General features: G+C 44.1%; 1 protein-coding gene across 6 annotated transcripts in view; it reads right to left on the bottom strand.

The window, feature by feature from the left end:
• Positions 1-4960: 4960 nt before the first annotated feature.
• The window catches only part of CBFA2T2 (CBFA2/RUNX1 partner transcriptional co-repressor 2), a 94536-nt gene continuing 82631 nt past the window's right edge, over positions 4961-16865 (bottom strand). For 3 of the 6 annotated variants that reach the window (XM_008168139.4, XM_065565697.1, XM_008168141.4), the window contains exons 9-11: positions 14836-14904; positions 13699-13889; positions 4961-8296 (exon numbers count right to left, since the gene is read on the bottom strand). In XM_008168139.4, the coding sequence (XP_008166361.1) occupies positions 8006-8296; positions 13699-13889; positions 14836-14904 (551 nt within the window). In that variant the 3' untranslated portion in view covers positions 4961-8005. The remainder of the gene's footprint in view (positions 8297-13698; positions 13890-14835; positions 14905-16865) is intronic. The other 3 variants (XM_008168140.4, XM_065565698.1, XM_042854976.2) reach the window with 2 other exon arrangements.

Below are 16865 nucleotides of genomic sequence, written 5' to 3'. Positions count from 1 at the left end.
AAAGCAGGCAGCCTCATTAAAACAGAGAGCAGAACGGCTGCTTTGACAAATGGCGTACACAACACATACCATTAACAAAGGTCTGGGATTACTCAAGAGACCGGCTTGGTAATGAACATGCAGAACTTGTTTGAACCAACTGCCACCCTGGCTCTCTCAACACGTATTATACACATTATTTCTAATGATATATTTGCCTCAGAAACAGCTAGTGGGGCCATCACTGAGCCGTAGTCCTTATTCTTATTGTGAATTACTTGTATTTTCTATCTAAGGTGCTGACACGGCGCACCTCACACAGGAGTTATCTCAGGATGGTCTCTGGGCTGTGTTATACAAGAGGTCAGGCTAGGGGCCAGAGTGGATGTTTCTGGCCTCAATCTATGAATCTTTAATGATTTTACCCCACAGCACCCCCTTGAGGTAGGGAAGTGCACTGACCCCCATTGTACAGATGGAGAACTGAGGCCCAGGCCAGAAGTCATACACAGTCTGTGACAGATCTGAACCCAGGTCTCCCACATCTACTGCCACCCTAACCACTGTACAATCCTTACTGTACTGCCTTGATGCCCTGAGTGGTACTGTCCACACACACACACACACACACACACACACACACACACACACACACACACACACACACACACTAAAAGGCAGTTTCTGCCCCAGAGAGCTTACAATCTAAATAAGCAAGACAGACAAAAAAAGCAATATTCTTCCCATTCTGTCTATGGAAACTGAGGCACAGAGCAGTTAAGTAACTTTCCCTAGGTCACCAGGAAGTTGGCATCAGGGTCAGGAATGGAACCCAGAACTCCTGTGCCCCAATCCAGTGCCCAAACCATCCTTTCCCTGCTGGTGGGGCTAAGGCCAACAACAACCTGCAATGGGATTTCTATGGGCCCAGTCAAAAGGAGGTAGGATAACAAGCAAGATAAAAGGCAGTTATAGTCAGAGTACAATTGCTGCTAGGAAATCTTTACGATGCTGGCTAGATGCAGGGATTAAGAAGGGGAGATGGATGCTGGTCCAATCAGGCCCAGCTCAGGAGTTATTTAGGGCCATATATTCAAAGCTGTGCATAATTGCAGGGCTAGCTAACATGCTTATGCAAATTAGGGACACAAGGTGGGCGAGGTGATGTCTTTTATTGGACCAACCCCTGATGGTGAAAGAGACCAGTTTTCAAGCCACACAAAGCTCTTCTGCAGGTCTGGGTAAGCAAGTGTGCAGTTCTGGTCCCAAACGACATCACACTGATGGCAGTCTGTGAACTGAACCCAACACCTAGCAGGCACCTTACCAAACCATCATTGCATCTGTCATCCTCGGGGTGTGTCTGGAGAGACCAAGGACCAAACATGTAAAGGAGACTGAACTGGTCTTTAAGCCCTAGGGATGGCAGGACTTGGGTTAGGTGGAATAGAGGAAGCCTGCAGGCAGATGAGAATTAAGGTAGGATCCCATGCCAGAACTGGCCAGGTTTGCACCTCTGTAGCTTGAAATCTGACAGGCAGGAGGCCAGTGTAACTTTCACACTTGTAAGTAGGAGGGTGGGTAAATGGAGTGAATTATATTTGCAGTGGGTCAAGAAGTTCCCTGTAGAAATGGATCCAACTCAACCGTTTATTACGTGAGTGTTATTCTGCACTGGAGGAGTCTCCAAAGACGTGGATGATCAGATAGCAGCAGCGGCTGCCATATTTCCAGTCCTTTAGCAGCCTCTGAAGATGCTGTGACATCAGGCTTGCTACAAAGCTGCAGATCTACAGAACCACAATTATGCCAACTCTCTTTATTGCATGGCAATGAAACATGGGCACTGAGAAAGGCTGAAGAGTGGCTGATCGACATTTTCGATTCTCATAGTCTTTGTCAGCTGCTCCGTATCAAGTGGAAGGACACACTCAGCACTGACGATATTTGTAGCAGAACCTTGTAACTACTTCCATCAGCACTGGTTTGGTTTGGGCAGTTTTCTTGGTATGGACATATTAGGATGGAAGACCAACAAATTACAAGCGTGTTTACCAAGGAATGCTTCTACATGGCCAGTGATCATGTGGTTGCCAAAAGCTTTGGTGTTGTGATAAAGTTTGCCAGCAATGAACAAACTGAATATCCAGCCAGACCACTTTCAGAACTTAGCTAGGGATCTCTCCGAGTGGTGAGCTGCTGGCCAGGAGCCTGCCAGAGGTCCAGGATTGAAGCTTGGTGGAGCATAGGGTGGGTACTGATGATGGGTTTTTGGCATCACATAATCATAGAATATCAGGGTTGGAAGGGACCTCAGGAGGTCATCTAGTCCAACCTCCTGCTCAAAGCAGGACCAATCCCCAACTAAATCCCCAAATTGCCCCCTCAAGGATTGAACTCACAACCCTGGGTTTAGCAGGCCAATGCTCAAACCACTGAACTATCCCTCCCCCCAAGAGACCCTGGCCTAATAGGTTTGGCTCTGAGACAAGTCTGAGAGCGGCTTGCATGAGGATAGCCGTCAGCCTGACATCCCTGTCTTTTTTGGTGCACAGTCTAAAGTCCCAACAGATCTGGCACTTGCGCTTCAAGCGAGTTTTGCCCAGGCACTTTAAGCAGCTGAAGTGCAGGTCATTCACAGGCACAGGCACGCCACAGGAGGCACAAGGCTTGAAGCCCAGAGCCCAGGGGATGCCCAGCCCCTGGGGCAAAGTCCCTCTACGATAGGAACTATTTATGCTAACTATACACTACACTCTGATAACTGCAAACGTAGAAAAAGTCCAAAAGCCACTAGGAAGAAGCCCTGACAAAGGAAGAAGGGGTGTTCCAGCAACCCTCATAGGCGGTAAGTAATTGAGATGGTGCGGGGCCAGCAGTGCACCTTATACCAGTGCATAAGCCCATGGTCCAGAGGGTGTTAGAGCCTGCCCAGTGGATACTACTAAGGGAAAAATCTCCAGCAATGGTGCACACGCGCCTAGCATGGAATGGACATGAGCAAGACTCGCAGAAGAACCGTTCACAGCAGTAGCCAGCATCTTTCTGCTGAATGCATAGAAGAAGTGTGGATCACGGACCACATGCTATGGTGAGAGGAGGTACAACAGGTTGCCCAAAGGTTTCCTGTTGGAGAGCAGGCTTATTTGCTCTTTGGACAATTTGGGTTGCCTCACAATTATAGAGACAGGAAGCGAGCGAGACTATAGCAGGAACGAGCACTGCACTCATTCTAGAGAACGCAACAGCTTAACGTTCAGACTTAATCCAAGAATAGATGCAAATTCACAGTGAGAATCTGTGATTAGAGCAAATTATGGTCTAAGATTTTACCGTTGTGAATAATGCATTAAAATGCCGTCCGCCCAGCAGGGTAAAACACTGGCTGCCAAATACAAATGCATGTTTTTCTCCATGTTTAGAATTTCATTTAAACAAATGAATTAAGTGTTTGTAAAAATTGGCCGACAGAGCCCTGGAGGCTGAAATCCTGGGATTATGCAGCATGTAAGAACAGCAGACACAACTATCCAAATCTCCTCCAGCCTGAGCCTCAGCCATGGCTGGAACATGTGCCAAGACGGAGAGCATGCAAAGGTGATGATTGTGGCCTCCCAAATCCTCTCCTGTAATATCAGATAGAGAAGTTCCTGTCCTAAACAGCAGCACACCATCATTAGGGGTGCACTGTTAGATGTGTTCCACCCCAGAGACAATCACATTTCAGGAGCAATGTACTCCATATGCAGTAGTCCATGGGGACCAGGTCTTCTGACTGCAAAAGAATGTAATGTAGGGATATTTCAGGTAAATAATTCCCATCACCTTGCAACCACATCCCATTCTGAAATGCAGGTACTTATTGTAATTATTTACAGTATCTTCTAGACATCCCAACCAACATCAGTGCTCCAGCATGCAAAGCACTGTACATACACAGCAAGAGACATTCCTTGCCCTCAAGGGTCTATATTCTAAATAGACAAGGCAGTCAAACTGTGGGAGAAAAGAAGATGACACATACAAGCAAAAGTCACAGATTCCGAGGCCAGAAGGGACCATTGTGATCATCTACTGACCTCTTGTATAGCACAGGCCAGAGAACAGCCCCAAATAATTCACAGAGCAGAGCTTTTAGAAAAACATCCAATCTTGATTGAAAAAGTGATGGAGAATCCACCACACACCTTGGTAAATTGTTCCAGTGGTTAACTGGGCTCATCTGGGATTTGAACCCAGGAACTCTTGCACCCAAAGCAAGAATCATCCCAATGAAGCACCTCTTTGCAAAGCTCTCTGCAGCATCTCACTGCAGTCAAAGGTGAGGAACTGAGGCTCAGCAAGATGAAGCGACTTGCCACTCCCTTCTTTTGGGTAACAATGGACCTCCATCCCAGCAGAAATCTGGCATCCTCGCTTTCTGCTAATTACTTAAAAGAGAAATGTCAGACTGTGAAACTGAAGTGACTGAAAATGTTATTTGTCCCAGAGAAACCAATCCCAATTTGTGCCAAGCTTTAAGCAGTGATTTTTGTCTCTAAATGTTAGTTGCTCCCCCTCAACACTGAGACTTCAGCAGGTTGAATATGCCAGTAAATCGGGGGAGGGGGGGAAATATGAAATTTTTATAGATCTATCGATCACTGGAATTTGGGGGCTAGAGAATATCCTTTGAGATAAACATCTTGGCCTGAGTACCAAAATTAAACCACTTTTAAAAAACCTCTGTGCATAACTCAGGTTGGAATTCTGCATTTGTAGTTGACTTTGGGGATTCATTTTGGGCTCCATGGATGTGCCAGAAGATTGGCATGGCTGCCTTGGTTTCTCAGCTTTGAAGTGGACATACTGCTGTCATTTCCCACAACCCTTATCAGTCACGATAGTGTGGCACTGTTCCAACAGAAACCTCAAGGAATCTAAGCCTGTTGCATGTATCATGATAGAATGCTATTCCCTTTGAGAGATGAAGGAGGAGTGGTAAGATGAATATAGTCTTTTTATTGACTACTTTGAGTAGAACAAACTAAATACATCTGTAACAGTTTGGGTTCCTTTATACAGTACATTAAATAAGTTATGCACAGGAATTAAGTAAATTCCTATTACAGAATTAAATGACAAAAAAATATAGAAAACTCAATCCAACAAGTCTTCCCATACCAGAATTTCACATTTATCATTCCAGGTTTAAAAAAAATCATTCTAATCATGACTGTTAGTATTTCATTTATTTACATTGGGGTTAATTTTTATTTTAATACATAGAGAGCCATTGAAGTTGCATGAAAACTATGGAAGACTGTCTATTTACAAATAATTCCTTAGAGCACTGTATTGCTCTCATCCTTTTTGGGGTCTGATCTTAGGGATTGCCCTTAGACAACTAACTAGTATCACTTCAGTATTTGTAGCTAAATACAGAGGATACTACAAACATTGAGGCAATGTTATTTAGTTACCGGAGGCAACTGAAAAAGTTTTCAGGGTTACCTCTGTACCAAGAGGGTCCTTAATCAAACCTTCCATTGGGCGCATTGACTGAGTAAAGACTGCAGAATCCCGTCCTCTATTACAAAGGATATTTTCATGAAAACCACATACTCTGTGGCTTCTCTCTGGTCCTTCTCAACCCAGTACAATGCTGATGGGTACTGGATCTTCACTGGAAAGGTCTGATAGTTTAAGAGAAGAACAGGACTTTGGAGGGATTTCACACCTGAGACGCTGTTTCTGCAGAAATATCCTGATAGCAATAGCAAATGAAGGGAACAAAGATGAGAACCTTACACAGGATAGGAATTGTTTGCAAATAGGTTTCCACTATCCAGGAGGCATCAGCTGTTCTCTGAGGTGAATATAGATGGCTATGGAACAGCCTCACCCCCCGAGATGGCCCCAGCTCTTGTACTTGAGGCAGGTATGCACATATCCATGGAGAAGGACTTCAGACACGTAAGGAATACTGCCAACAATTATCCTTGCACGCGGCAATCCCGAGCTGTTCTTCCTTTAAGAAGCAGAAGAGTCTATACCAGAGAAGCAGCTCTTTCATCTACCTGCAATCTGTATCTACAGGCCAGGACTGAGTCCAGGCTCCGAACTGTGGTAGTAACCATCTCTCGCAGGGCAAAAACTAGTGATTCTTAATACGGAATTTCGGCAATGAGAAGATTTTTGCCTGTGAGCGAAAACTATTAAGACATGCGAGTTAACCACTTCATTACTGGAGACAGCAGCTTCCAAATTGCACTCCCTAAGGACCACAGCAGAAGCAATGAGCTAACTTGCTCTTGTTACCATGGCATATCAACAACATCCAGTCGACAGCACACCTGTTCCCATTGCTAGCCCGAGGAATAGTAAATTACATCTCCATTATCAGCTGCCATTTTAAACAGTGACCAAATATAATTTAGGAATTATTTGTCTTGTTTGGCTCCAATCCAAAGATCACAGAAGGACAACAGAGTCTCGGAAACAAAACCTCAATGAAGGGTTAATACTCTAGCCCTTATTCATGTGCAGCATGAGAAGTCAGTGGGACTCCCAAAGCGAACATGCGCCGATTCCTGTTGCATTACCTGCACATGTAACAAGTTTTTGGGGGACTCATAAAATAAGTTCTTCTAGGCAAACTCTGCATCTCCCCCCCGGACCAGATTAAAACATTGCCTTCAGGCCCAACCAGCCTATTAACAGCCAGTTCAGCATGCCACAACCCAACCAGATTGCACCCTTCTGAGCAGCCATCTCTAGACCAGGCTTTAAATGATGGACACGGTGATATACATTGGTTTATAAATGCACTGCTAGTGAATTTTGTCAACTAGAGCAGCGCAACCAGGTGCTTGGATAGGGTTGCCCTTCTCTGCATGGAACATAGGTCTGGAACCAAGAGTTCAGCACACAACAGAGCTCTGGTAATCCCATTTAGGCTTGGACGTTGAAAAAAATTGACAATTGCAAAATTGTGAAACTTTTTTTTAAAATCATTGCACCAACATGCTTGGAAAGAACAGGCTGTAAATGACCCATTGCAATCGTGTGGAGGAGATTAAAAACAAAGTCAACAAATCTAAAACTAACAGTTTCCATGCAGTGGAAAAATCTTTCCTGCACAGCAAAGTAACCCAACCCAGCCTCTGGGGCAACAGGCCATGATGACAGGTCGAGATTTGGTCTGAAATATTCAGCACACAAGGAGAGTGGAGGCTCCTAACCAAGCTGATTGATAAACAATGGACTGTCCAGTTAGAGAAGAGGATTAAAAATGGGCCATATAAAAAAGATCAACTGTTCCCTCTCAGCACGGAGATTTGTTTAGCTTCCCTCCTCAACAGAACACAATTCTCCTCTCCTCCAGGGAATGCCCAACCCCTGTAATCCTCGTGTCACTACCCAGCTGAGACCTGGGGAAAAGCAGACATCTGTAACCAAGAAACTGCTTATTTCTCATTACCCTGGAGAATGAGAAGTTCTCCCACTGAGGAAAATCAGTTCAGGTGGACAGTTCATTGCAGAGAGTTAAGAAGTACAGAGCCATCTGGGAAGAAGAAAAATATGTATCTGATGAAAGAGGAGGAGCAGCGAGTTGTATGGGGAGGCTGTTCAGGCAGCCTGGCCATCCAGCAGAAAGGAGAACACCACACTTCATCCTTGGATACCGCGTGCTGCTCGCCTGGATTCTCTTACATGTCAAGGCAGGACACGGGAGCTCCTTCCCAAAGAAGTTCAATTAAAACAAAGCGGAAGAGGCCATAGTCCTAAAGGTCCAGGTGACGTGCTCTCTGGCGCCAAGACTTAAAAGCGAACAGCGTTGAGGTCCCATTGGCAAGGCTGGCATGTGGTTCTTAACAACTGCTGATGGATTATAATGAAATGGAAAAAGCCTCACAAAGATTAGCTGGAGCGTCAGGGCTCTAGAGTAGCCGGTGGAGTTTTGACAACCTTCTGTGGAGCGAATGTGTTTTTTAGGATTAAAAACAGGAAAATGTGTAAAACATATTGAACTGAATGGAAAGATTTAGAGTCCATTAGTGTCTATTGCTGTCACGGAAGCTGGGGTAGAGGATCGAGAGGTCGTTGCAGAGGTCTTCTCTAGGGCGGGGCTTGGAACCCCATCGGCTGGCTTGGCGGTGGCTGCTGCCAATCGCCCTGCTGGCAGGGAAAGCGGCTTGGCCTGGTTGTGTAATCCTTGTCCGCAGATCCGATGATGTCGCTCCCAGTCTTTGTGCTGGCAGAAAGAGCCACAGTATCGGGCAATGTTGCATCCGCTGCACGTCTCACTGGCTTTGCGACCGCAATTCCAACAGCTCTGCAAGACAGAAAACACTTGACTTAAAAATATATTTCCAGAGGACGTTTATATAGTTTGGAGGGCAGCAAGACAGGGCTTACTCGGCATTTGCAGGATTTGCAGGCTAGGGTGACCAAATGTCCCGATTTTATAGGGACAGGCCTGATTTTTGGGTCTTTTTCTTACATAGGCTCCTATTACCCCCCACCCCCGTCCCGATTTTTCACACTTGCTGTCTGGTCACCTTATTGCACACACTGCTTTGTCCCAGAAGAAATAAAATGTAAAAAAATCCACCACTTCCAGCCATTTCACACACATTTTAGCCCAGGAACAGACCACGCCTCTGTGCTAGAACTAGAACCTGCCAGACTCTACCCAACTGACAGCATACCCCAAGTGCAGGCCCACGAGCACAGATGCTGATACACCTTCTTTTCATTTCCTGTTTTAAGCAGCTCTATTTTACTATCTAAGGGCTCTTCACAGAGATTACAACATTACTATGGAGTCAACATTTGCCTGTGACCCTGTTTATCTGCACAAGAGGTTTCAATGGACTAATGTGGAAAAGAAAAAGCTAATTTAAAAGCTCATCCGCCACGTGAAACTGTTCCCAGGGGGTGAGATTCAACCTGGAAGCTGGACGCTGGAAGATGTGTCGGCTGGTGGGCTTACACCGTGTGACTGGTTTGTAAGGAGCACAAGGGCAAAAGGCCAAAACCGGGAGCGGTGACTGCAGTTGGTCACAGAAGCGGAATTGGAGGATTAGCTTTCTGCAGCAAAAACATACTGGGAGAGCAACGTTTGCTGTGAAAAAACAGCTTTCCCCAGATTCCACGTGTACCCCCTTACTCCCACCCCACAAGACGTATTTCACGAACCACCGCGCTTCTGCAATGCCAACAAAAAGCTGCTAAGAGAGCAGGAAAGGGAAGCTGCCTCGAGAGTTTCTCTGGTGGCGCATCGCTCTTGCTGTGAAGCTCGGCAAGATGCGTGTTAGCAGCTCTCACAGCTCAGCAGTTCTGCACCGAAAACCATTTGCTCCTGGCAATAATTTACTGGCTTGTAGCAAAGAGCCTAACTCAGTTGATTGGTAGAGTCACCACACACAGGAGAGCAGTCAATCTCTTTCAGAAGAAGAATGTGGAAAAATACTCCACTGGCATGTGAAGCCTGAGAAATTAAGTCACAGCTTGATAGCTACTGACACTCCTGCCTAAAAAACAGTTTGCTTCTAGCCATATTTTATGGATTACAGGATACGCTGGAATAATGACACAGCTTCTTAATGTGGTGTCTGAAGAATAATGCATTCCACAGAAGAATCACAGAGGTTAGTGACAAAAAGATCTAGTGGCTGGACAGTCCAGGGTTTTCCTGCGGCTCTATGCTCCAATGCCGTTTCAGGAATCCAGTTTTAACTTTATCACATGGTGGTGCTTCCATCATTTCCCTTGGGTGAACACAGCATCACGCAAACAAATCTCGCTAGCTAAAAGTTTGGCCTGATATTTAGCCTAAAAATCATTCCTTTACTTAATTTTATCTCATAACTTCTGTATCATGCTAACCAATTCCTCCCGCTCCTTGATACCAGCATCCTTCAATCCTTAGTGACTGCTACACCCTCTCCTTAGATGTTTAGCCAAGAAATAGATAACTATATTCAATTTCTTTTTGTCCCCAGTCATAATAATATGTAATAAATATATAGCTCCTTTCATCCTGAAGGATGCCTGCGTACCGGCTGGAGCCAGCTGTGTCAAAACTGGGCATGCAGTACCATCCAATCATGGCTCAGCGATCGGTAGAATTGTGTGACCCTCCATGAAGTAGTGATGGCTTTATTCACAGCAGATTGGACATTATTGAGACACTCCTGGAGGAGGAATCTGAGTTACCTTGTCCAGTTTGGGCAACATCAATATTTTTCAGTGGGACCATGAGGATTTTCTGCACGATCCTAGAATGAGGTGGCTGGTGCCATCTGTGAGGCTTGCCTCCCTATGGAGAGTTGCCCGAACAGGCCTCTTTCAGGCTAACTCAGTATCCTCACAAACCACATAACCAACCCATGCGGAGCCATATTCCATCGACACCAATGGAAGACACCATAATCACAAGAGAGACCAGCATTTCTGTGCTTTGGAATGGGAACTCTTGTTCCTTGATGCCCGAGACCTGAACAAGGAGATGGGGAGGGCAATACTATTTCCGTTGGTCCAATAAAAACTATTACATCACTTATCTTGTTTCTCTCATTCCCTCCCAGACTCAGACAGTCATGGTACCACAGAAACCTGCCAAACAATGAGAGCAAGGGGGCTATTTCCTGGCCTCCACAATTCACAACAAAACAAACTCCATGTGCTCACCAGACCCTCACCCAGAAACTACAGCTCCAAAACAAACCAGAAACACCCACACAGCGATGCTCCAGAAATGCAACTGTGGCGGGGCGAACAAGGGTAGGAAAAAAACAAAGGCAGATCAGCGCACACATGTTCATTCCAGAGTTTGCAAAGTGCTTTGGGAGCCTTTGGAATAACAAGAGCTATAGGAATCTTACTTTTATTAATTTGAGCAGTAATATTTCATAACCTTAACAAGTGAGTAAGACCGGAGCACAGCTTCTTTCCTTCTGACTCTCCCAGTGCAATGGAGCAGTTTATACTTGCTACTAGTCTTTCAGACATCACTTTGCAAATGACTCTGTATTCATTAAAAAAACCACAACCACCCTTCTTCTCATCACACGCCCACTTCAGTTCTTGAGATGCACAGTCAAGTGCTGGCTTCTAAATTAGCTGTTGCCACTCAAGAAAGATCTAGGAGTCACTGGGGAATAGTTCTCTGAACCCTTCAGCTCAAGGAGCAGGAGCAGTCAAAAAAGCTAACAAAATGTTAGGAACTATAAGGAAAGGGATGGAAAATAAGACAGAAAATATAATGCCATTGTATAAAATCCACGGTGTGCCCACATCTTGAATAGTGTGTCTAGTTTCAGTCACCCCATCTCAAAAAGGACATGGGGGAACTGGAAAAGGTTCAGAGAAAGGCAACAAGGATGATGAAGGGTATGGAACGGCTTTGACACAAGGAGACAAAAAGATTATGGCTGTTGAGCTTAGAGCTAGGAAAGTGGCAAGGAGGATATGACAGAGGTCTACAAAATCACAAATGGTGTGGAAAAAGTGAATAGAGAAGTGTTATTTACCCTTTCACACAATACAAAAACCAGGAGTCACCCTGATGAATGAAATTAATAGCAAATTTAATACTAACAAGAGGAAGAACTTTTTCACACAACAAATCTATGGAACTCATTGCCAGGGGATGTTGTGAACACCAAAAATATAACTGGGTTCAAAAAAAAGAACTAGATAAGCTCATGGGAGATAGGTATATCAACTGCTATTAGCCAAAATGGTCAGAGATGCAACCCCATGCTCAAAGTGACCCTAAACCTCTACCAGAAGCTGGGAGGGGAAAACAGGAGTGGATCTCTCTAAAATGGCAACATTCTGTACACTCCTACTGTAGCTCTGGCACTGGCCACTGTCAGAGACAGGAGACTGGGCTACATGGACCATTGGTCTGATCCAGTATGGGCATTCTTATATTCTTAGGTTAGTGCTGAGAATCTTAAGATTCCTCTTAAAAAAAAAAAAAACAAGTGTCTTTGGGATTTCCCCTTTATTCTCCATATGTTAAATTAGTTTCCCCTCTAAATTAGCTCCATACAGGTGCATACAGAACCCCCTGACCGTACTCCCCATGCACAACACACTTCAAGGGGTCATTAATGAGGGGAAGTAAATCAGCATCAGGGGGGAAATAGGGGAATGTCATTTGGCAAGAGCCTGGATGTGACAAGGCCAGAAAGAGAGAGGAGTCCAAGATAACCCCAAAGCTGAGTCACTGAATGATGGAGAGGATAGCAGAGTTGTTGCCAGTGATGGAGAGAGACTAGTGAAAACAGTGTTAGCACTATATTTAAATATTCCCCAATATTAAGATTGAATCTATTGTAGAAGCATTGTGAGAAAAAGAAAGAATGGACCAAGCTATTTTCTTTGCTCAAGATGAGGGGAATTGAAAAGGTAAATAAACTAAATTTCCACTGTAATAATGTTAGGCATTATTAATGAGGAAGGTTATACTTCATTTTCATAAAATCAATCCTTACCTGTCAGTGCCCACTAATTATGAAGGAAGCAAACATCACTGTCTAGAAAACATGCAAATACCCTGTTGGGTATATTTTGTGGGGTTTTTTTAGTCCTGGAAGGATCAAAGTAAAATTTTGCACTGACGTGCTCAAGATTGTTCATGCTCCACTAAGCTTTACGAGTTTTCACTAATGAGAAAAATACTGGGGCTATATGTGGAGTGCAGCTAAGTGTTTATCTCACAATGAATCTGTTATGCAGCACGTGTTTTGTAAGACAACACAAACCCCAATATCCAAGATGATATTCACCATGCTGGTCTGCACAGACAGATGAACACACACTTACAGACTGCTATATAATGAGCTATGTAAGTTTCTGAATGCCCATCTGGAATTAAGTGCAGAATCAAACTAGGATGTTGCTTGTCTTTCGGGCAGCAGTGTGGCCTAGTGGGTAGGGTACTAGGGTTGGGACTCAGGAAATATGGGTTCTATTCCTGGCTCCGCCACCAGTCTACTGTGTGGCAATGGACAAGTCACTTCCCCTCTCAGTGCTTTTGTTTCCCCATCTGTAAAATGTGAGTAATGATCAGGGCGATCAGTTAGTATGAAACATTAGGGAGAGTGTGTGTGTGCGCGCGTGTGCGCTATGTAACACAAAGCCCCTAATATCAGGACAGTCCTGATAATATTGGAACATCTAGTCACCCTAGTAATAATCCTGATCTCCTTTGTGAAGTGCTTTGAGAACTATGGATGAAAAGCACTAGATAAGAGCTAGGTATTAATTATTATTATTATTATTATAATTTTAAAGTCATTAAGAAAAACAAGGCAACTTTTTTTTTAAATCTCTCCAGGGCCTGCTACAAAACCAGTTGCTAAAGAGTGGCTGTACTCAAAGGAAAGTGGAACAGAACTGTATTCAGCAGCTCTGATTTTCCTCTCGTACTGGGATAAATCTAGTGTAGCTACTGTGGCACTGCTCCGAGTCAGGATCCCCATACACACTGGCCCTTCAACACGATTTTCACGTACACGAGGTAGCCTCTTACACAGGTTTCACAGCATGCCCAGTGGAATCATTTCTAAACTGATCCCGCTGTCAAACAAAACAAAACGGGAGTTCAGAGCCCAACGCCCACTGCGAGTCAATGTGAACTGGGCACCATATCTCATCCTAGAACACTGCTGCCCATCGTTCTCCCAGCCGAGCTGCAGGGATACGGCCCTGGGTTCTTACCTCTGTAGACTCTTCCTGCTCATTAATTATGAGGAAGGCATCCTCAGTAGCTTGGCGCTTTGCATCTGCAATGGTTTGTTCCATGCGGGCCCTCTCGGATGCAATCATTTCAAATGCCTTCTGCTCTGCCTCAGCCACAGCTTTCTGCACCTCAGACATGGCCTGGCGCTTCACCTCATTCACAGCTTCTTCTGGAAGAAAACAACAGCCTCATCAACCAGCCTCGCAGGCAAAACAAGCCTCGGACAAAGATGACTGAGTGAGACTGGGAAGGAAAATCCCCATTGGCAGCACTGTTCAATGTTAGGGTGGATTCACTAATGAGACAATAAGCAGATAAGAACACTGGCTCGTGCCAATGAACCTCACCCCTAAGCTGAAGAGACAACCTCTAGGGAGAGAGGGGAGTCCAGTAGCCACAGGCAAGTCAATCCATGGCCACTCTGCTGAGGCTGAAGACAAGGATGCCTACTTAGTGCCAATTGTCATGATGCTTACTAGGATAAGTCTACCTACTGGGACCCAGTCTAAATCCACCATCTGGTTCTACACAGCCTTCTGATCAGCCCTGATGCCAACTGCTTCTGGTCATTAGCCTATCAGCTTGTAGCCACTGAAAACCAAGAGTACTGGAAATCCAGGCAGGAGTAGGTCAAGAGCAGGCAAAAAAAGGGCTAAAAACACCATGCAGATTGAAGGCCCAAGAAATGGAGGGACCCAGATTAATTTAGCTGAAATGGTGCTGGGTTACGTTCAATGGGATTTGTTTCCCCAATGTATTAACTCCAAACCTCTACACTCTGCCGCTGGGCACATTAAGTTCAGACCTACGTTTTCCCAAGTGCGTCTCCAACAGCTTCCCAAACTTGTCTCCCCAGGTATTTATACTTCTGGGGCCGGGCGTGCACTGAATGTGGCATGCAAACTCCCAAACTGCGCACACACATCAAGTGTGTGCTCAGCTCAGGTGCATGCATCTTTGCAAATCTAGGTCAGCATATAACCAGCCAGCCAGGAAGGAACAGCACATTCAAGATGCTTTTCTACAAGCATGACTTTGCATCTGGCCCTGTGTCCCATCTGCATTTATCTTAAGCTTGTGATAACTCTGTCAAGTGACCATCTACAAATACTTACCAGCTTTTTTCCATATCTCTTCAGTAACATAGCCCGTCCCTGACCTGCTGCTAAAGTCCCGCTGGGAATCTGTGGAAACAAGGAATGCACTGACAGATCAGCAGTGTCTCCTCTCCCTGAATTATTTTGCTTAAACAGCCATTCCAAACCCTGCAGGAAAGCTATGAGAACCTGCAGCCAATGCCTATAAACCTAGCTAAAGCACCAAGGGACCACGATAGGCTTAATAGCTAAAACCCAAGCAAGTGATTTCTGCAGCTAAAACCATTCATCAAATGGCAAGATGATAAATGAACTTTTAATTAGTGTCCTGCTTGATTTATTGCACAGTGTAATCCACTTCCATCTTCTGATACTTTATAATCACAGGCTATATTTATAAATATACCTCATCAAACATCTGTTATGTGCAATGATTGTGAAGATCAATCTATACTAACAATGTATTACATTAAATACAGCACTTTTCATTTTCAAAGATCCCAAAGGCAACTCACAGACTAAAACTGAAATACAAACTATGCATCTCTTAAAGCTATAGGTGTACAGACAACTGGCCCAATACTACACAAGCTCAGGGAGATCAAATGTGACAGATGCTGGTAAACAGTATCTCTATTTCGTATCATGTGATCTCACCCATTTAAAATATATTTCCATTGGAAAGGTTTTAGAAATCCAGTAGATGGCTTTTACACACAATCCTTTCTGGTATATTTTTAAAAAATATGTTTTTCTAAAGGTTCACATGACTTCAGAAAAATGAAACTAAACTAAGTCAAAGGGTAATGGAAGGGGCAGAAATATCAGAGTTTGTTGTTCCATAGGTTCTTACAAAACACTGCAATGTATACCCCAGTTATTTCACTGACTTGGAGGTTTTTGATTGAACTGCACCCTCTAGCTTAAAAACACTGGTATTACAGTCCTTGATATTACAACCTGTTAAGGGAGAACTCAACAAGATTCTATTCTTTTAAGTAATTTTTAACACCTTGGTGCTGTAGCTACCTTAGTCCTGAGCAGTTTTAAAAGGCTGCTGTGTTCTGAGAAGCAACTACATTCAATGGTATTCCCTGTACTTAACAGATCTGCTCCCTGCGTGTATTCATTACCATCTGCTGACTCCAGTGACTTTTTACCACTTTGCTGCTCTAGTTAGAATCAACATAGTTAAGAAAGAGGGAGCTGGGTTCTGTCTCTTTTGTCAGGTCAACAGAATTATTTGCTAGGTTCTAGTCGGTTAAACCTGTAAAAACTCAACTGAAGGCAACAGGGCTGCACAGGTGTCCCTGAGGGAATCATTTGTCCTGCAGAATCTTTATTACCTATGGCAAAGAAATGAATGAATGAGTCCAGCTTGACTCTCAGAGCCCCACGTAAGTCTGTAGGGCAGGCAGGTAGAGAAAACAAAAAGCAACACATGTTTTCACTTGTAATTTAAGTGCCCGTGATCTGGAATTTGAGTGACAAACACAGAACTGCACCAGTGCTATTTTTAAGGGTAGAGTAGAGCAGAGTAGAATAATAATTCCTGGCACACCATTAAAGACTATACTTCCAATACATTAAGAGGGGCCGTTCATAGAGTATACCTTCTTCATGGCTTTAAATGGACTGAATGACAATGATTTCTTCCTAATGAAAACCTGCTTCTAAAACAAAGCCTACAGTTCCTTGGCACTTTCAGAGATATCATGGTGCCAATTAGTACTGATTTTATAATGATGGCTGCAACCATTCTACACTCTATTCTCGGTCCTCTTCTCCCCAAAATATTTCTAAAGAGAAATTTCTATAGAGAAATTTTAACTTTTGCAAAGTTTAGGGGAAGCTGCTTAAGTCATTTCAGAACTACAGGCAGCTACAAGTTCACCATGCTCCCAATAATATATATTTTTTTAAAGTATTCACTATTTTTGGGGTGCACCTGAAACTCAACATCAACTTGGTTTTCAAGTTTCAGATTTATATGATACTTTCAAAGTAGGGCAAAGGCCAGTCTAGAGAAACTCTTTCAATCTCAGAGT

The sequence above is a fragment of the Chrysemys picta genome, chromosome 13, assembly GCF_011386835.1.
Source record: "Chrysemys picta bellii isolate R12L10 chromosome 13, ASM1138683v2, whole genome shotgun sequence".
In the NCBI taxonomy this organism is placed as follows: Eukaryota; Metazoa; Chordata; order Testudines; family Emydidae; genus Chrysemys; species Chrysemys picta.
The sequence above is the reverse complement of the archived record's forward strand: the minus strand, read 5'-3'. Positions and strand labels throughout refer to the sequence as shown.